The sequence below is a fragment of the Microcaecilia unicolor genome, chromosome 4 (genome assembly GCF_901765095.1).
Source record: "Microcaecilia unicolor chromosome 4, aMicUni1.1, whole genome shotgun sequence".
NCBI classification, from domain to species: domain Eukaryota; kingdom Metazoa; phylum Chordata; class Amphibia; order Gymnophiona; family Siphonopidae; genus Microcaecilia; species Microcaecilia unicolor.
The window spans coordinates 61,724,709-61,745,561 of NC_044034.1; the positions used below are offsets into that span (position 1 = coordinate 61,724,709).

Below are 20,853 nucleotides of genomic sequence, written 5' to 3' on the forward strand. Positions count from 1 at the left end.
AATCTGAATAACAGTAAGTACAGTTAGGTGCCAACCACCCTATAGAATGGGTCAGACATTCAGCATATTTGCCTTGCAAAATTTTGTAGGTCAAGAAAATAATTTAAAAAGTAACTTGAGCGTGAACTTGGCAGCCATTGAAGTTGTACTTTGCAACCCAGATATCATATTGGCTGTGGTGGTCTGCAAGAGCTGTAATTTCTTCAGTAACTTAACAGAAGTTCCACAGTTCGGCACCTTACAAGTAGTTCAGATGAGAAGTATCAATAGCTGCACTATTAAAGCAAAAAGATTTTAAAAAATTGATCTTAACTGCTTGAATTAAAAAAAAAAAACACCCTTCTGAAAGGAGTGACCTGTGGTTCCATGGAAAGGAAGTATGTAACAGTATTCCCAAAACTAGAGATGTCTAGCTGGCAAAATTTCATGTTGCTCCATTGGAATGGAATTAGGTGGGATACTTGAAGGGTTGCTAAACCAAAGTGTCTTAGTTTTCTTGATGTTTAACTTTAAAGAATAAGAATGACCACCAATGTGACGCCAATTTTTTAAAAGGGTTCTAGGGGTGATTGTGAAATTACAGACCGGTAAGCCTGTCGTCTGTGCCGGGCAAAATAGTGGAAACTATTATAAAGAATAAAGTTATATAACACATAGACAAACGTTGTTTAATGGGACAGAGTCAGCATGGGTTCAACCGAACTGAAGTCATGCCTCACCAATTTGCTTCATTTCTTTGAAGGCGTGAATAAACATGAGGATAAAGGTGAGCCGGTTGAAGTAGTGTATCGAGATCTTCAAAAAGCTTTTGATAAAGTTCTTCCTGAGAGATTCCTGAGAAGATTAAAGTCATGGGATAGGAGTTAGGGTTCTGGTGTGGATTAGGAATTGGTTATTGGACAGAAAACAGAGGGTAGTGTTAAATGGTCATTTCTCTCAGTGGAAGAGGGTGAACAGTGGAGTGCCGCAGGGATCTGCATTGGGACCGGTGCTATTTAACATATTTATAAATGATATGCAATTCATAATGACGAGTGAGGTGATTAAATTTGCAGATGATACAACTATTCAAGGTTGTTAAAACATGAGTGGACTATGAAATATTGCAGGAAGGCCTTAAGAAATTGGAAGACTGGGCATCCAAATGCAGATGAAATTTAATGTGGACAAATGCAAGGTGACAAGGTGATGCACATTGGAAAGAATAATCCGAATCATAGTTACCGAATCATAGGACCTTACGAGACTGGGAGACTGGGCGGCTAAGTGGCAGATGAAAAAAAATCTAGGTGTCATTGTAAATGAAATCTTCTGCTCAGTGTATAGCTGTGGCCTAAAAGCAAACAGGATGCTAGGAAATATTAGGAAAGGGGTGGTGAATAGGACTGAAAATACTATAATGCCTTTGTATCACTCCATGATGCGACTGCACCTTGAGTATTGTGTTCAGTTCTGGCCGCCCGATCTCAAAAAAAGAAACAGCTGAATTAGAAAAGGTTCAGAGAAGATCAACCAAAATGATAAAGGGGATGGACATCCTCTCATATGAAGGAAGGCTGAAGAGTTTAGGGCTCTTCAACTTGGAAAAGAGACGGATGAGGGGAGATATGATTGAGGTGTACAAAATCCTGAGTAGTGTAGAATGAGTAGAAGTAAATCAAATTTTTTTACTCATTCTATAAATACAAAGGCTAGGGGACACTCAGTTACATGGAAATAATTTTAAAACAAATAGGAGGAAAAATTTTTTCACTCAACGGAATAATTAAGCTCTGGAACTCTTTGCCAGAGGTTGTAGTAACAGTGGTTATTGTATCTGGGTTTAAAAAAAGGTTTGGACAAATTCCTGGAAGAAAAGTCCATAGTCTGCTATTGAGACAGACATGGGGAAGCAGCTGCATGCCCTGGGATTGTTAGCATGGAGTGTTACTGCTAATTGGGTTTTTGCCAGGTACTTGTGACCTGGCTAGGCTACTGTTTGGAAAACAGAATACTGGACTAGTTGGGACCATTGGTCTGACCCATATGGCTACTCTTGTTGCTTATTTTGGCTGTACAATTTTTAATCCTTAAATTTGATCAAATCAAAAATATGACGTTTGTATACATGTTAGTACAACTTGAATTGAAGGATTTAAATTTTGGTTTTGTACAGAATGTGTTGGATGTGTATAAATTGTACGCAACTCGATTGAAACATTTTGCTACTTTACATATGATTTGTACTTGAAGAAAAAGAAAACTCAGGGTAGATTCTGTCTTGGAAATGATATGAACTTAACGTAATTAAATTTAGGGTGTGGAAATACACAATCGCTAGATATGACAACAATTACTTCCCATGTGATGAAAATGTATCCAAATAAACTATCTATATATTTCTATATGTTGAAGGAAAAAAGGCCTCACAGAGCTCCTAGATTGTCACGATCTACTAGAGCTTATACGGATCTAATATAATCCTCGGTTCATTATTGGCCAAAAAAACCTTCAGTGTAAATATTATATCACTAGTTCCTCAATTTGAATCAATTAGCTTTCAAAAGTTCCTCAATTTGAATCAATGAGCTTTCAATTAAATGTCTTTGCACAAAAATGCTCAACAGTTGTATCCACGTGAAAACATTTTTATCTACGTGAAAACAGTTATTTGGAACTGAAAGAAAACATCTTTCAGCATGTCGTGCTACCGTTACTTGCAGATTCTTCTGTTGGAGCTAGTTCCTACTCCCCCTCACCCCAAGCCGATGATGGCCAGCGTTTCGTACTGCTGCTTCAGGGTCTTGGTGGCAGGGCTGTCTTTGAAACTGGCTCTGGGTAACTCTACAGTGCCTCTCTGAACAAAAGAGGAACTTTTGAAAGTTAATTGATTCAAATTGAGGAACTAGTGATATAATATCAATATTGAAGGTTTTTTTTGGCCAATGATGAACAGAGGATTATATTAGATCCATTTAAGCTGTAGTAGATTGTGACAATCTAGGAGCTCTGTGAGATATTTGGAAATCATATGCGCATTGGCAGTATATAAATGTTACTTTAGTCTGGTGTTTGGGGGGAGAATGGGGGGTTGTAGCATTGTTAGTGATTGGGGTACTTTATCATTGCCGATTGTGATTGGAAGTTCAATTTTTATCTAGTACAAGAACTGCTCTGTAACAATGACTCATTTTAATTTTAAAGTATAGTACATGTTGGACTTAACAAAATTCTTGTGCAGAGGCAGCCCATTTCCATCAGGATTATTCTGTCACACAACACCATAGACTTTACAAATGAATTAGCTTGGCTGTTTCCATTTTGTAATCTAACTTTCTGACTGTGAACTAATTTCAAATATCTATTTATAACCTGCTAATTAAGTGGTTACAAAAAAAAAAACATTTCACAATGAAATTATAAAACAAAAGGGAACACAGTTCTTTCATTAAAAAATCCTTTAATAGTGAACTTTGATTGAAGAAAGACCCGACACGGGCCGTGTTTCGGTGCTACCGCATCTGCGTTAGGGGTCACACCAATGACAAAGGAGGCTTCAACAGACTAATTTCAAAAGGCTGATGCGTTCCAAAATATTGTGTGATATGTTCCTCCGAATGAAATGCAGTGCTATTGCGACTTACGCTGCTGCTGTGTGTGAGCTTAGCACTGCATTTCATTCGGAGGAACATATCACACAATATTTTGGAACGCATCAGCCTTTTGAAATTAGTCTGTTGAAGCCTCCTTTGTCATTGGTGTGACCCCTGACACAGGTGCGGTAGCACCGAAACACGGCCCGTGTCAGGTCTTTCCCCTTTGTGCTGTTTTTTTTATTTGGTCTTTTTCTGTACTTGGTTCCCTCTCTTTGTTAGACAATGAAATTATAGAAATAAACATGCAAAAACATTGAAGACTCTTCCCCTTAATTTTTTATTTTTTTACTCAGGTGACATGCTTCCATAAATTGTGTTTTAAACTTCTTGTAAATTCAGTAGTAGAAGGCAAGTAATTCAAGCTGCTAGACAAGTTTGTTCCACAAGAGGCCCAACATACATAACATAGTAAATGATGGCAGATAAAGACCTGAACAGTCCATCCAGTCTGCCCAACTATTACACTCATTATCAATTCATGATTAAATCAACAATGAATGTGATATATACTTTCACGAGTCTTTCTTTGGTGTTTCAGTGCAACATGTTGAATGTAAATTGTATATTTTGTGCCTTGGTAGGAAAATTTTTTCCTGCACTACATTTACTTCAATTTGCTATTAATCTTGTGTGTTTTGAAATAGGATTGGAGAGCCTCCTGCAATGAAACCAGAATATTATAATCTACAGCATTTACTAGTAAAAGATTTACGTCCGATTATAAGAAAACTTGATTCCCTTATGGAAGTACAGCTAAGAAATATACCACCATTGGCAGTGTCTTGCTCACTGAAGGATATTCTTCCACAGAATTCAGTAAGTAAATATTTCATGTTTGTAGGTTTAGTTTATCACAGTAACTATTTGGCATGTAGGCAAGATACAGTACATCAAAAGATCAAAAAGTCATCTGTTGTTGAAACAGGTTAGTGCAGAGTTCTCAAGCTATATCGATTTTAGCAGAAAACTAGATACACCCTCTTTTAGTATTGAACTAAGTCCTGTAATGTATGACAGTATTTATACCCGTGTTTTAATCATTTCTATAATAAATGAAACTCCTTAACCTCTTATTCCATATCATCATGCTGATCAATCCATAGACTGGTGGGTTGTGTCCATCTACCAGCAGGTGGAGATAGAGAGCAATCCTTTTGCCTCCCTATATGTGGTCATGTGCTGCCGGAAACTCCTCAGTATGTTCTCTATCTCAGTAGGTGGTGGTCACACACAGCAGCAGCTCTGGCTAGGTATCCAAGCCTAATTTTTAGGTTTTGTTGAGTAACTAGGGTTGAGGGCTCTTCTTGAGCAAGTGCAAACCTGGTGGTGCCAGGTCCCTCCTTTTCTCCCCCCTCCCGCTGGCTCCGTTAAAAAAAAAAAAAAAAAAAAAATTTTGGACGTCCTTAAAGGCGTTTATTTCAACGTTTATTTAAACGTTTATTGCAGCTACTCACTGGGACACCAGGTCGTTACAGCTCGGAGCGAGAAGCAGGTAATTTTACCTTTTTATAGTGGGCAGGGGGTTCCCCGTTCGATCTCCACGTGGCTTATGGCGTCGGAGGGCGAGGGCACGAAGATTCGCTCCCCGGACCGCGTGGGTGCGTCTAGCGGGGATGCGGGGGTTTCAAAGCCTGAATCGCCTTTGTTGAGCATCAGTATGGAGTCCGGTCAGTGTCCCGGTTCTTCCTCCGGTGCGGCGGTTTTTCCCGCCATAAGCGCCCATCCCCCGCTGCTCGCCCACTCCATGTTGGCCGGCCACTCTGCTCGGACGGCTTCTTCTTGGGCTGCCCTCGAGCTGGGAAACGTTAATACTATGGTCGCCCTTGATTCGGGCGACGGTAAGAAAGCGGCCAAAGTTAAGCGCCGTTCTTCCCGCGCGGCTCCTTCTCGGAGTTTCGTGCTGGACGCCATTTGGGATGCGCAACACGTTTCTCCCCCCGCTCTTGCGAGCGCCGGTTGAGGGTGCGGCTAGGGCCGTGGCCCAAGCTGCAGAAGTGCACAGTTCGGGGGGATTCTCCCCTGAGTTCATTTTGCTGCTGCATCAGGCTTTTCTTATGCAAAACGCTGCCCCTGCCCCCCTGTCTGATAAAGGGTTTGAGGCCTCCGGAAGCAAACGCCCTCGGGTGGATTTCCAGGCCCTAGAGGACTCTGTCTCCTCTGATGTAGATGAGGTCAGCGTATCTGAGTTCTCCGAACGGTCCTTTGGGGATTCCTTGGAGGAGACGGATTCCCGCTCGGATGGAGCGGATGACCCCTCTGCAGTGCGGATCTTTCGCTCAGAGGATTTGCCCAATCTGTTAGTGCAGGCCATGAGCATTTTGAAGATTTCCTCTCCGGAGGACGTCTCTCCCTCAGCCTCTGTTGGCTCCGCCATTATGCTGGGGAGGAAGCGCCCGCCTAGAACCTTCCACGTGCATGAGGCCATGCGCACCTTGATTTCGGCTCAATGGGATGTCCCAGAAGCGAGCCTCAAAGTGGCTAGGGCTATGTCCCGCCTCTATCCTCTGCCTGAAAGTGAACGGGAGGCCTTTCTTTGGCCTACCGTGGATTCTTTAATCACTGCGGTGACTAAGAAAATGGCGCTGCCGGTGGAAGGTGGCACGGCCCTAAAGGACGCCCAAGATAGAAGATTGGAGGCGGCCTTAAGGTCGTCCTTCGAGGCGGCTGCTTTAAGTTTGCAGGCCTCAGTTTGCGGCTCTTATGTGGCCAGGGCGTGCCTGATGATTGTGCAGCGGGCTTCTCCTTCGGATCCTTCCTTGAGGGCTGATTGGCCGGCCCTGGAATCGGGCTTGGCTTATTTGGCAGACTTGCTGTATGATGTCTTGAGAGCCTCAGCTAAAGGTATGGCTCAGACAGTTTCTGCGCGGCGTTGGCTTTGGCTGAAGCATTGGTCTGCTGACTACACCTCTAAGTCTCGCCTGGCTAAGTTGCCTTTTAAAGGCAAGCTGCTCTTTGGGGTTGAGCTGGACAAAATTGTGACCGATCTCGGCATGTCTAAGGGCAAAAGGTTACCAGAGGTCAGGGCTTGGGCCAGTGGTGCTCGCCCTGGTTCCTCTAAAGGACGGTTTCAGGAAGCCCGTCGGTATCGCCCGGGCAAGTCGGGCTCCTCTGCCCCCTCTTCCTTCAAGAGGAACTTCTCCCCCAAGCAGCATTCCTTTCGCAGAGACCGCCGTCCCGGAGGTGCGTCCTCCGGTCCTCCCCCAGGGTCTCGTACCCAATGACGGGGCCCTGGTCCATGGCCCAGTGCAGATTGGAGGACGCCTGTCCTCATTTCTGGGCGAGTGGACCAGGGTAACTTCAGACGCTTGGGTGCTGGAAGTCATCAGAGATGGCTACAAGCTAGAGTTCTGCCGACCCTTAAGAGACGGCTTTGCGCACTCTCCCTGCAAGTCTCCGGTCAAAGCTGTGGCAGTGCAGCAGACTTTGGACAATCTGATCCGCCTGGGTGCGGTCGTTCCGGTGCCAGAAGATCAGCTTGGCAAGGGACGTTACTCCATTTACTTTGTGGTACCAAAGAAAGGAGGTTCTGTACGGCCTATCCTCGACCTCAAATGGGTCAATCGGGCCTTGAAGGTTCGGCACTTCCGAATGGAGACTCTCCGCTCTGTGATAGCGGCAGTGAAGGCAGGGGAGTTCCTGGCATCCTTGGACATCAAGGAAGCTTACTTGCATATTCCCATCTGGCCTCCTCTTCAACGCTTTCTGCATTTTGCAGTCCTGGTCCGACACTTCCAGTTCAGAGCCCTCCCGTTCGGGTTGGCTACTGCTCCGCGGCCGCTATTCCATTAATTTTGTCGTGCCTCAAAAAGGCGGGTCTTTCAGACCAATGCTCGACTTAAGAAGAGTCAACGAGGCTCTCAGAATATGACATTTTCGCATGGAAACCCTGCGCTCCGTCATTGCGGCAGTATAGCCAGGAGAGTTTCTCACGTCTCTGGACCTAAAAGAAGCATATTTGCACATTCCTATCTGGCCTCCACACCAGTGGTTCCTCCGCTTTGCGGTGTTGGGAAAACATTTCCAGTTTTGGGCCTTGCCTTTCGGCCTAGCCACAGCTCCCCGTACCTTTTCCAAGGTGTAATGGTGGTCATAGCTGCCTGTCTCAAGCGAGAGGGTATCAAAGTTCACCCTTATCTCAACGAGTGGCTCATCAGGGCGGATTCGGCAGACGAGAGCCGACTTGCTACGACCAGAGTTATAATGGTTCTCCAGATTCTGAGCTGGGTGCTCAATTTGCCCAAAAGTCACCTGACCCCCTCTGTCTCTCGAGTATTTGGGGGTCCAGTTCGACACCGCCTCGGGGTTCGTTTTTTTCCCCGACCACAGGTGATGCAAGCTTCAGAATCAGGTCCGTCTGCTCCTGCGGATGCTTCGCCCTCGAGCTTGGGACTTTGTTCAGCTCCTGGGATCAATGACGGCCACCATGGAGGTGGTTCCCTGGGCAAGAGCGCTTATGAGGCCTCTGCAGATTGCCCTGCTTCAACAATGGTCTCCGATGTCCCAGGAGAATCAACGCAGACTAACGTTGCTCCCTGCGGCTTGGCTCAGTATGGAGTGGTGGCTCTCCGACAGCATGCTGCGCCATGGAATGCCTCTTGTGCCTCCTTGGTGCCTGGTGATAACAGATGCCAGCCTTTTGGGCTGGGGAGCGCATTGCCAGGGAAGCTATGCTCAGGATCTGTGGACACCCGTGGAAGCGGGGTGGCCTTTCAAAAGACTCTGAAGGGGCTTGCTGACCGGGGCCTGTCAGACAACACGACAGCGGTGGCATACATAAATCGTCAGGGAGGCACTCAGTGCAGGGCCCTGGCCACGGAGGCCGCTCAGATTTGCCACTGGGCCGAACTACACCTGCAGTTTCTGTCAGCAGCTCACATAGCAGGTCAGAGCAAGCCGATTTTCTCAGCAGGCACCAAATCGACCCGGCGGAATGGGAACTGGCAGAAGAAGTTTTTCTTCAGATTTGTGCCAAATGGGGGACTCCCGGAATGGATCTAATGGCGTCAAGTGCAAACGCCCAAGTACCTCGCTTTTTCAGCAGAAGGAGAGATCCTCACTAGGCAGAGTTGGATGCTCTGGCTCAACCCTGGCTTTGGGCCTCCTGTATTTGTTCCCTCCTTGGCCCTTGATAGGGCGAGTCCTACTGCGGATTCGACAGCACCGAGGTCTGGTGATTCTCATTGCTCCAGTTTGGCCAAGGCGTCCGTGGTATGTGGATCTCCGCAAGATGTTGGTGGACGCTCCTGTTCATTTGCCCCTGGTGCCGAACCTGTTGGTTCAGGGTCCGGTGTCTATGGAGGATCCCTGCCGATTTGGTCTTACGGCCTGGCTATTGAGAAGGCGTAATTGAGAGACAAGGGCTACTCTAACAAGGTCATCTCCACTCTCTTGCAGGCCCGCAAGCAGTCCACCTCCGCAGCTTATGCTCGGATCTGGCGCAAGTTTGAGGCATGGGGTGTTTCAAAGGCGATCACTCCCACGCGGGCTACAGTCTCAACAGTGCTGGACTTTTTGCAGGAGGGCTTACAATTCCCTACGGGTGCAAGTGGCAGCATTATCATGTTATTGAGGGAAAGTCGCTGGCTTGTCCTTGCTGCTCATCCGGACATTGCCCGATTTCTCAGAGGGGTGCTTAGGCTGCATCCTCCCGTCTGGTTGCCCTGTCCGGCTTGGAACCTGAGGATGGTTTTGAAGGCTCTCCAGTGTTCGCCCTTCGAGCCGCTTAAGCGAGCTTCAGAGAAGGGTGTGACTCTCAAGACAGTCTTTTTGGTGGGCATTACATCGGCTAGACTCGTGTCTGAGCTGCAGGCGCTGTCCTGTCGGGACCCTTTCCTGCAATTTTCGGAGTGTGGAGTAATGGTACGTATAGTGCCTTCCTTCCTTCCTAAAGTGGTTTCAGCGTTTCACGTGAACCAGCCCATTTTTCTTCCTTCCTTTTCTGGGGAAGAGTTCCCGGACTCCTTTGTGCAGTTACATCTTTTGGATGTTCGCAGGGCGCTGTTGCAGTATCTACAGATGTCAAATGACTTCAGGACTTCTGATCGCCTTTTTGTCTTGTTGTCAGGTCCTCGGCGTGGAGGCCTGGCATCTAAGGCCACTATAGCCTGTTGGCTCAAGGAAGTCATTTTTTCTGCGTATTTGCTTTCAGGTCGGTCTCCGCCTGAAGCGTTTAAGGCGCATTCCACGATTGCGATTTCCTCCTCGTGGACTGAAACTGGTGCACTCTCTCTTCAAGAGATCTGTAGTGCGGCTACTTGGGCCTCTCAGCTCTCATTTGTCCGGCATTACAGGCTGGATGTTGCAGCGAAGCAGGACGCTATTTTTGGAGCACAAGTGCTTGCTCGCGGTGTGGCCTGTTCCCACCCTATCAGTTAATGGATTCATCTGCTGCTGATGACAAGAAGGGAAAATTAGGTTCTTACCTTGGGTAATTTTCTTTCCTTTAGTCACAGCAGGTAAATCCATGATCCATCCCTGTCTGGCTTTGTTTTTTGTTCAGATCTTTCATACAGATATAAATCTCATTGGGAGAAGTTGGAAACCAGTTCTCAGAATTTCTACATGATGTTCTACTACAGGAGGTTGAGATCATCCCTCCTTTGTATGGTTATTGCTCCTGTTCTGGGGCGTTTGTTCGCTGTGAGGAAAGTTTGTTATTATACCTTTACTAGTAAAAAAAGGCCCGTTTCTGGCACAAATGAAACGGGCGCTAGCAAGGTTTTCCGCGGAGTGTGTATGTTTGAGAGTCTGTGAGAGTGACTGTGTGAGAGAGAGAGATTGAATGTGCAAGTGTGTGTGTGTGTGGGACAGAGTGGAAGTGGGTGTGAGTGTGTCAGTGTGTGTGAGTGTGTGTATGTGAGACAGTGTCCTCCCCTCTCCCCCCTCTCTGAGGAGCCCCCTTCCCCCCCTCTGTGTTCTTAGGGACCCCCCTTCCCCCCTCTCTGGTCTTAGGGACCCCCCTCTCTGGTCTTAGAGACCCCCTCCCCCCATGAACTAATTGTTGTGACTTGACTATTTTATATGCAGAGCGATGTTCTTAATGATTCAAGACAGAATTTAGGCGATGATCCTACTACATTTTCTCATCTTTCACAATGGACACTATCAGATTTGAACCCACTGGAGTCTGACAGAATCATAATCTCTCAGGGTCCAGGATTTTCAGCCGTGTCATTATCAGTCCTATGTACTGGACCAGTAGCTCCACCCCTGACTCCACCCCACTCTTTTCAGATCTCCCGTGGCTCCACCCCTCCTCTTTTTTGCTCCCTTTGGTCTTTTTTGGTTCCGCCCCTGACTCCACTCCGGTTCAATTCTCCTTGGCTCCACCCCTCCTCCTTTTTCCTCTTGGTCTTTTTTTAGCTCCGCCCTCCTCGTCAGTCTCTCATTCTACCCCTTCTTCTCTCACTGGTGCTTCCTAGCCTCTGCCGCCCTCGATGTTGCTCCGCCCCTCCCATTCTCTCCGCCTTTAGTCTCTAGGACTCTGCCCCTCTTTGGTTTCTCCCTAGCTTCGCCCCTCCACTAGCCTCTCCAAGCTCTGGCCCTCGGTCTCCGTTGCCCCGCCCCTCCTCCCGGTCTCCCCGCATTTTTCCCTCAGCTTGGAGCTAGGCAGCCGCGGCCCGCGATGGCCACTGTCAGTTTCAGCGCGCACCGGGAGGTCCAGCTGGCCGCCTATGAGGATGTGATCCAGGAAGAGAGTGCCACGAACTAGTGAGAGTTGCTATCTCGCCCCGCTTGTCTTTGTGCTGCGTAGCGCCCCCACCCCTCCCCATCCATGTCTGCCTCCACCCTGTATCCCATCTGTATCATTCTCCCCGATCTACCCCCTCCCCACAATTCCCCCTTTCATTAATATGTCTGAAATCTCTTCCTTCATCGTGTACCCCTCCCCCCATTTTCCCCGTCTTGTCGCTTCCCCCCATCTGTTTCCCATTCCTACCTTGGCTTTACGCAGGTCTTTTTCCCCATTAGCTCGGTGGGAGTCGGGGGTTTAGCTGAGCTAGCAGGGGAGGGGTCACTGGATGCTGCAACCTCCTGGCCTTTGGGTGGATCCGGAGAGATGCAGCCTTGGGTTGGGGGGGGGGGGTGGGTGGGTAGAGAAGGCGCGTGTTTGTGGTTGGGTGATTCCGTTGTTACCGGCAGTGTTGATGGCCTTTTTCTTTCTTCGTTTGAAGCAGTTTTTGAGCCTTTGGCGGGTTTTTTTTTTTACTGTGTTGGAGTTTGCTGGTGCTGTTATGCTTTGATTGGGCACTGTCGCTGCTGACGCTGCTGGTAGTGGGTGACGTCATCGGGTTAGCAGATGGATACAGAAGCACGAATGCTTCAATGTTTTTGTCCACGCTGTCAGATTCAGAACGTTGGAGGTGCTTTTTATTATACTAGTAAAAAAGGCCCGTTTCTGACACAAATGAAACGGGCGCTAGCAAGGTTTTCCTCGGAGTGTGTATGTTTGGGAGAGTGTATGTGAGAGTGACTGTGTGAGAGACAGAGTGAAAGTGTGAGTGTGTGTCTGTGAGAGAGAGAGTGAGTCTGGGTGTGAGTGTGTTTGTGAGAGTGTGTGTGTGTGAGAATGAGTGTGTGTATGTGAGACACAGTGTGAGAGAGAGTGTGTGTGTGTGTGCGCGTGCGAGAGAGAGTGTGTGTGAGAGACAGATTCTCTGTGAGAGTGAGTATATGAGACCAAGCGAGTGTGTGAGTGACTGTGTGGCACATAGAGAGTGAATGTGATACAGTGTGAGATAGAGTGTGTGAGAGTGTGAGTCAGAAAGACATTGTATATGAGAGAGAGTGTGAGCCCTGCCCTCCCAATCCATGGCCATCTGTCCCCTGCCCCCTCCATTCATCCTTTTCCAGCAATTCCCCTCTCTCCCTGAGCCCTGCCCTCCCAATCCATGCTACTCTGTCACCTGCCCCCTCCATTCATCCCTATCCAGCAATTCCCCTCTGTCCCTGAGCCCTGCCCTGCAATCCATATCCATCCATGCCCATCTGTCCCCTCCATTCATCCCTATCCAGTAATTCCCCTCTCTCCCTGAGGCCTGCCCTCCCAATCCATGTCCATCCATGCTCCTCTGTCACGTGCCCCCTCCATTCATCCCTATCCAGCAATTCCCCTCTCTCTCTGAGCCCTGCCCTGCAATCCATATCCATCCATGCCCATCTGTCCCCTCCATTCATCCCTTTCCAGCAATTCCCCTCTCTCCCTGAGCCCTGCCCTCCCAATCCATGCCCATCCATGCTCCTCTGTCCCCTGCCCCCTCCATTCATCCTTTTCCAGCAATTCCCCTGTCTCCCTTCCATGTCCCCCCCTCGCATCCATGCTCCTCTCTCTCCCATGTCCCAGCCTGGCCCGGCCTCTTCTCCCCCGTGGCGGTTCCGGCAGCGCAGCGTCAGGGAAGGAGGCGGCGCTCCCGACGTCTAGCCTTCCCTTCGCTGTGTTCCGCCTTCTTCTGACGTCATCCTTGACGTCAGAAGAAGGCGGAACACAGCGAGAAGGCTAGAGACGTCAGGAGCGCCACCTCCTTCCCTGACGCTCCGCCCTCGACGTCAAGTTTGACGCGTGGGCGGGGCAGACACAAAGCGATCTCACCCCCTTCACTTTTGGAACGTTGGGTAAGTGAGGCTTCATTCGAACGTTGGAGGTGCGTTTTATATAGAGAGATAGGATGGTTCACTTTGCTTTGGAAATCTCAAATACTGAAGGCAGTTGGGGGTTAGCCGACAAGGGGTCACTGTGGTTTTTCAGTGTCATCTACTGTGACTAAAGGAAAGAAAATTACCAGGGTAAGAACCTAATTTTCCCATACTGGAAGCCTAGTTCGTTTGTCTAGACATTAATAAATTTTCATCTTATCAGTCTTTTCAAGATCTTGGCCTGGAAGGGTGAATTTGCCACTGGCTATAATTGTTGCAATATACCACATTTTATCCAGGTTTTTTCAATAGGGTGGTAATAAAATGTTTCAATTGAAATCAACTTCTTCCTGCAATTATAGAGTCGAAAAGCCTTGAAATGATTGGAGAACTCTAAGGCATGTTTGCAAATGGAAATTTATTGTCACCTTTTAGCTGTGAGCCGGTGTATCTGCTTTTTTTTCTTGCTGTCTTTTGGAGAATCTTGTTAGCATAATATTGGAGGTATGTTGCATTAAAGGAAATAGTTTAACACTGGAACAAATAGATTTTATATATATAAAAGCTTAAACATAATTTATGATAATGATGAATTTTGGCTCAAACCTTTTCAGTGGCAGTTCAAGGCAAGTTATATTTAAGTACAATAAGAATTTCTATTTCTGGAGGGCTTACAGTCTAAGGCAGTGGAGGGTTAACTTGTCGAAGGTCAAGTGAAAGTCGGTATTTTATCTCTTCCGTCCCTGTTTTTTAATCTGCTTTTCTAACTGCTGTGAATGAGTTGTATGAGTACTGCAGAATGCACCAACCCTTGCTTAGAGAATTGACCCATGAAGTATTGCAGGAATATGGAGCCTTTGGCTTCATACTTTTAACATAGTAAACATAGTAGATGACGGCATAAAAAGACCTGCACGGTTCATCTAGTCTGCCCATGAAGATAAATTCATATGTGCTACTTTTTTATTTGTACTGTCCTCTTCAGTGCACAGACCGTATAAGTCTGGCCAGCCCTATCCCCGCCTCCCACCACCGGCTCTGGCACAGACCGTATAAGTCTGCCCAGCACTAGTCCGGCCTCCCAACCACCAGCTCCAGCACAGACCGTTTTGTGTGTGTGTGTGTGACTGCCTTCATTTTGGCATACTTAATGTTTAATGAGTGGGTGGTCTATGGTTAGCATAGCAGGCTGCAAGCCAGGGGAACTAGGATTGAAATCTTGCTTATCCCACTGACATTCTTAAATCTTGAAGCATTTTTCCTCTTGCCTCAGATATTTGACATTGTAAGCTTTTTAAAAGCAAGAGACTTGCTGTACCTTGATTGTAAAATTTTCAGAGATAGGTTTGGATAGGCAGGCTAGAAAAAAGTATAAGCATATTAAACTTTCTAAAATGTGGTGCTATGCGATATCAATGTCTGGATTTAATTTTTTTCTACTTTACAGGAAGGATTCTGGGGTGAGGAAGTCAAGGAGGAGTTTCTGAGAATGGTAAATAATAAGGCTGTTCTAATGAAAATTTTTAAAGAAGAGGATGACAGGCTTATTGTGGACTTAAAGAAACCTACTTCTGACAAGATAAGCAGTGACATGCCCGTATCACTTAGAGATGCCTTAGTTTTCATGGAGCTAGCCAGGTATTTCACTTTTAAATGGATTTTTCTTTATTTGCAAAACTATTTTATAGATATTTGTGTGAATTTGTCAAAGCTGTGTTTAATAGTACCAACAAATTTATTATCAGTTTTCAAAATGTATTATTCCATATCATCAAGCTGATCAATCCATAGACTGGTGGGTTGTGTCCATCTACCAGCAGGTGGAGATAGAGAGCAAACTTTTGCCTCCCTATATGTGGTCATGTGCTGCCGGAAACTCCTCAGTATGTTCTCTATCTCAGCAGGTGGTGGTCACACACAGCAGCAGCTCTGGCTAGGCCTCCAAGCCTAATTTTTAGGTTTTGTTGAGTGCCTGGGGTTGAGGGCTCTTTTGAGCAAGTGCAAACCTGGTGGTGCCAGGTCCCTCCTTTTCTCCCCCCTCCCGCTGGCTCCGTTAAAAAAAAAAAAAAAAAAAAAAAAAAAAAAATTTTGAACGGCCTTAAAGGCGTTTATTTCGACGTTTATTTAAGCGTCTATTGCAGCTACTCACTGAGACACCAGGTCGTTACAACTCGGAGCGGACAGCAGGTAATTTTACCTTTTTATAGCGGGCGGGGGTTCCCCGATTCTTCTCCTCGTGGCTCATGGCGTCGGAGGGCGAGGGCGCAAAGGGTCGCTCCCCGGGTCGCTCGAGCGCTTCTAGAGGGGATGCGGGGGTCTTCAAGCCGGATTCGCCCTTGGTGGGTGACAGTTTCGCGACCGATGCATGTCCCGGTCCTTCCTCCGGCGTGGCGGTTTTTCCCGCCATAAACGCCCATCCCCCGCTCCTCGCCTCCGCCATCTTGGCCGGCCACGCGGCTCGGACGGCTTCTTCTTGGGCCGCCCTTGAGGTTGGAGACATTAATGCCATGAACGCCCTTAATTTGGGCGACGGCACAGAAGCGGCTAAAGTTAAGAGCCGTTCTTCCCGCGCGGCTCCTTCACGGAGTTTCGCGCCGGACGCCATTTTGGATGCGCAGCATGTCTCTCCCCCGCTATTGCGAGCGCCGGTTGAGAGCGCGCCTAGGGCTGTTGCCCAGGCTGCGGAGGTGCACAGTCTGGGGGGTTTCTCCCCCGAGTTTGTTTTGCTGCTGCATCGGGCCTTCCTCATGCACAACGCTGCCCCCGCTCCCTCCTCTGGTAAAGAGGTTGAGGTTCCCAGAGGTAAACGCCCTCGGGTTGATTCCCAGGCCTTGGAGGAATTTGTCTCCTCCGATGTAGATGAGGGCAGCGTGTCTGAGGTCTCCCAACGGTCCTTTGCGGATTCCTTGGAGGAGACGGATCCCCGCTCGGCTGGAGCGGATGACCCCTCTGCAGCGTGGCTTTTTCGCCCGGAGGATTTGCCCAACCTGTTGTTACAGGCCATGGACACTTTGAAGATATCCTCTCCGGAGGACGTCTCTCCCTCAGCCCCTGTTGGCTCTGCCATTATGCTGGGGACTAAACGCCCGCCTAGAACCTTCCACGTGCATGATGCCATGCACACCTTAATTTCGGCTCAATGGGATGTCCCAGAAGCGAGCCTTAAAGTGGCTAGGGCTATGTCCCGCCTCTATCCTTTGGCTGTGAGTGAACGTGAGGCCTATCTGTGGCCTACCGTGGATTCTTTAATCACTGCGGTGACTAAGAAAACGGCATTGCCGGTGGAAGGTGGCACGGCCCTAAAGGACGCCCAAGACAGGAGATTGGAGGCGGCCTTAAGGTCGTCCTTTGAGGCGGCTGCTTTAAGTTTGCAGGCCTCAGTTTGCGGCTCCTATGTGGCCAGGGCGTGCCTGACTATGGTGCAGCGGGCTTCCCCCTCGGATCATTTCTTGAGGAATGATTGGCCAGCCCTGGAATCGGGCTTAGCCTATTTGGCAGACTTGCTGTATGATGTCTTGAGAGCCTCAGCTAAAGGCATGGCTCAGACTGTCTCTGCGCGGCGGTGGCTTTGGCTGAAACATTGGTCTGCTGACCACGCCTCAAAATCCCGCCTGGCTAGATTGCCTTTTAAAGGCAAGCTGCTCTTTGGGGTCGAGCTGGACAAAATCGTGACTGATCTCGGCACGTCTAAGGGCAAGAAGTTACCGGAGGTCAGGGCTCGGGCTAGTGCTCGTCCCGGTACCTCCAGAGGACGGTTTCAGGAAGCCCGTCGGTACCGCCCGGGCAGGTCGGGTACTTCTGCCCCCTCTTCCTTTAAGAGGAATTTCTCCCCCAAGCAGCATTCCTTTCGCAGAGACCGCCGTCCCGGAGGTGCTCCCTCCGGTCCTCCCCCAGGGTCTCGTACCCAATGACGGGGTATTGGTCCACGCCCCAGTGCAGATTGGAGGACGGCTGTCCTCGTTTCTGGGCGAGTGGACCACAATAACTTCAGACGCTTGGGTGCTGGAAGTCATCAGAGACGGCTACAAGCTAGAGTTCTGCCGACCCTTAAGAGACGGGTTTGTACTCTCTCCCTGCAAGTCTCCGGTCAAAGCTGTGGCAGTGCAGCAGACTTTGGACAATCTGATCCGCCTGGGTGCGGTCGTTCCGGTGCCAGAAAGTCAGCTTGGCAAGGGGCGTTACTCCATTTACTTTGTGGTACCAAAGAAAGGAGGTTCTGTCCGGCCTATCCTCGACCTCAAAGGGGTCAATCGGGCCTTGAAAGTGCGGCACTTTCGCATGGAGACTCTCCGCTCTGTTATAGCGGCAGTGAAGGCAGGGGAGTACCTGGCATCCTTGGACATCAAGGAAGCGTACCTGCATATTCCCATCTGGCCTCCTCATCAACGCTTTCTGCGTTTTGCAGTCCTGGGCCGACACTTCCAGTTCAGAGCCCTCCCGTTCGGGTTGGCTACTGTTCCGCGGACCTTTTCCAAGGTAATGGTGGTCATAGCGGCCTTCCTGCGAAAGGAAGGAGTACAAGTCCATCCTTATCTGGACGACTGGTTGATCCGAGCCCCCTCTTATGCAGAGTGCGGCAAAGCTGTGGACCGGGTAGTTGCTCTCTTGAGCTCCTTGGGATGGATCATCGAGAAGAGCCAGCTGCGCCCGACTCAGTCCCTGGAGTATCTGGGAGTTCGATTCGACACCCAAGTGGGCAGAGTGTTCCTGCCAGTCAATCGGATTGTCAAGCTTCAGGCTCAGGTGGACCAGTTCCTAGTAGCCTCTCCTCTTCGGGCTTGGGACTATGTGCAGCTGTTGGGCTCTATGACGGCCACGATGGAAGTAGTGCCCTGGGCCAGGGCTCATATGAGACCACTACAACACTCTCTGCTGCAGCGCTGGACTCCGATGTCGGAGGATTATGCGGTGCGTCTTCCCTTGGATCCAGCAGTGCGCAAGGCGCTGAGCTGGTGGATGCAGACAGACAAGTTGTCTGCGGGAATGCCTCTGGTGTCCCCAGAGTGGATTGTCGTCACGACGGACGCCTCGTTATCGGGCTGGGGAGCCCACTGCTTGGGAAGGACAGCGCAGGGGCTCTGGTCTCCTGCAGAGGCAAAGTGGTCTATCAACCTCCTGGAACTCAGAGCCATTCGGTTGGCGCTTTTGGAGTTCATCCCGGTACTGGTGTTCAAGCCTGTACGGGTCCTGTCGGACAATGCCACGGCTGTGGCCTATGTCAACCGCCAGGGAGGTACCAAGAGCGCCCCTCTAGCCAAGGAAGCTATGAGTCTATGCCAGTGGGCGGAAGCGAACCTGGAACAGCTGTCAGCGGCCCACATTGCCGGAGTCATGAATGTCAAGGCGGACTTTCTCAGTCGCCATACCTTGGAGCCCGGAGAGTGGCAGCTATCTACTCAGGCGTTCTTGGACATCACGAAGCGCTGGGGCCAGCCGAGCCTAGATCTGATGGCGTCATCGGCCAATTGCCAAGTGCCGCGCTTCTTCAGCAGAGGACGGGACCCTCGATCCCTGGGAGTAGATGCTCTTCTCCAACAATGGCCGACACAAGAGCTTCTCTATGTGTTCCCGCCCTGGCCCATGTTGGGCAGGGTACTAGACCGGGTGGCAAAGCATCCCGGCAGGATAATCCTGGTGGGTCCGGATTGGCCCAGGCGTCCCTGGTATGCGGACTTGATCAGACTCTCAGTCGACGATCCTCTGCGGTTGCCAGTGGAGCAGGGCCTGTTACATCAGGGTCCCGTGGTGATGGAGGATCCCTCCCCCTTTGGTCTTACGGCCTGGCTATTGAGCGGCAGCGTCTGAGGAAGAAGGGCTTCTCAGACAAGGTCATCGCCACTATGCTGAGAGCGAGGAAACGCTCTACTTCTACTGCTTACGCCAGGGTTTGGCGTATCTTTGCAGCGTGGTGTGAAGCAGGCTCTCTTTCTCCTTTCACTGCTCCAATTTCTTCAGTGTTGACGTTCCTGCAAGAAGGTCTGGACAAAGGCCTGTCGCTCAGTTCCCTTAAGGTCCAGGTAGCGGCTCTGGCTTGCTTCAGGGGCCACCTGAAGGGTGCTTCCCTGGCTTCGCAGCCAGATGTGGTGCGCTTTCTCAAGGGGGTTAATCACCTGCGCCCTCCTCTGCACTCAGTGGTGCCTGCGTGGAATCTCAACCTGGTGCTAAGAGCATTGCAGAAGCCGCCGTTTGAACCCTTGTCAAGGGCATCTCTGAAAGACCTGACGTTGAAAGCAGTCTTTTTGGTGGCTATCACTTCAGCCAGAAGAGTTTCCGAGCTCCAGGCGCTCTCATGTCGAGAGCCTTTTCTACAGTTCACTGAGGCAGGAGTGACTATTCGCACAGTGCCTTCCTTCCTGCCCAAGATTGTTTCTCGCTTCCATGTGAATCAGCAGCTATGTCTCCCTTCCTTTCGTAGGGAGGACTACCCAGAGGAGTACTCTGCTCTTAAATATCTGGATGTGAGACGAGTCATCATCAGATACTTGGAAGTGACCAATGATTTCCGGAAATCGGATCATCTGTTTGTCCTGTTTGCAGGTCCTCGTAAGGGTCTGCAGGCTGCTAAGCCTACAGTGGCAAGATGGGTCAAGGAAGCCATTGCAGCGGCTTATGTGGCCGCAGGGAAGGTGCCGCCTATCCAGCTGAAGGCTCACTCCACGAGAGCTCAGGCGACCTCGATGGCAGAGGCCGGATCCGTCTCCTTGGAAGAGATATGCAAGGCGGCAACTTGGGCTTCGGCTCATACATTCTCCAAGCATTACCGTTTGACTGTGGCTGCACGGGCGGAGGCCCGGTTTGGAGCTTCAGTGTTGAGGTCAGGGATTTCAATGTCCCGCCCTGGGTGAGTACTGCTTCGGTACATCCCACCAGTCTATGGATTGATCAGCTTGATGATATGGAAGGTAAAATTATGTATAATCATACCTGATAATTTTCTTTCCATTAATCATAGCTGATCAATCCATAGCCCCTCCCAGATATCTGTACTGTTTTTATTCTGGTTGCATTTCAGGTTCAAGTTTAGTCTTCAGTTACTTCAGAAAGACTTCGTGTTCAAGTTTTTTCACTTGGATTCTTCAAGAGTTAAGACGAGTTTGTGTTACAGTGAGCTGCTGCATTCCTCTCCCCTCCGTTTTACGGGGCTGGATTGAGACATAAATTCTGCCGGCACTCCCTCCCGCTTCGTGCGGCTGTAGGGCAGCTTTGTACCCTTCCCGCTTCGGCGGTGTTAGGGTCAGTCAGCTCCTCCCGCGGTTGCGGTTGCAGGATAAGCCAGATCCCCCCGCATCGGCGGGTGTGGTGTCCCTCCCCCGCTCCGCGGGGATGAGCTGGACGGATTCCCCTCCCCCACTTGTGTGGGGATGAGCTGGGTTAATTCCCCTCCCCCGTTTCGGCGGTGGTGAGCTGGGCAGAGTGTCCCTTCGTGGGTGTAATTCTCTAAGTGCTGAGTCCTGCGGATGGAGCTTTGATATCGACATACTGAGGAGTTTCCGGCAGCACATGACCACATATAGGGAGGCAAAAGTTTGCTCTCTATCTCCACCTGCTGGTAGATGGACACAACCCACCAGTCTATGGATTGATC

The 20,853-nt window shown here is 49.4% G+C and overlaps 1 protein-coding gene across 1 annotated transcript in view; it reads left to right on the top strand.

Moving 5' to 3' along the window:
* RNF17 (ring finger protein 17) overlaps positions 1-20,853 on the top strand; it is a 785,154-nt gene that overhangs the window by 314,934 nt on the left and 449,367 nt on the right. The window contains 2 exon segments of the mRNA XM_030200280.1: positions 4,280-4,451; positions 14,716-14,906. Of these exon segments, the coding sequence (XP_030056140.1) occupies positions 4,280-4,451; positions 14,716-14,906 (363 nt within the window).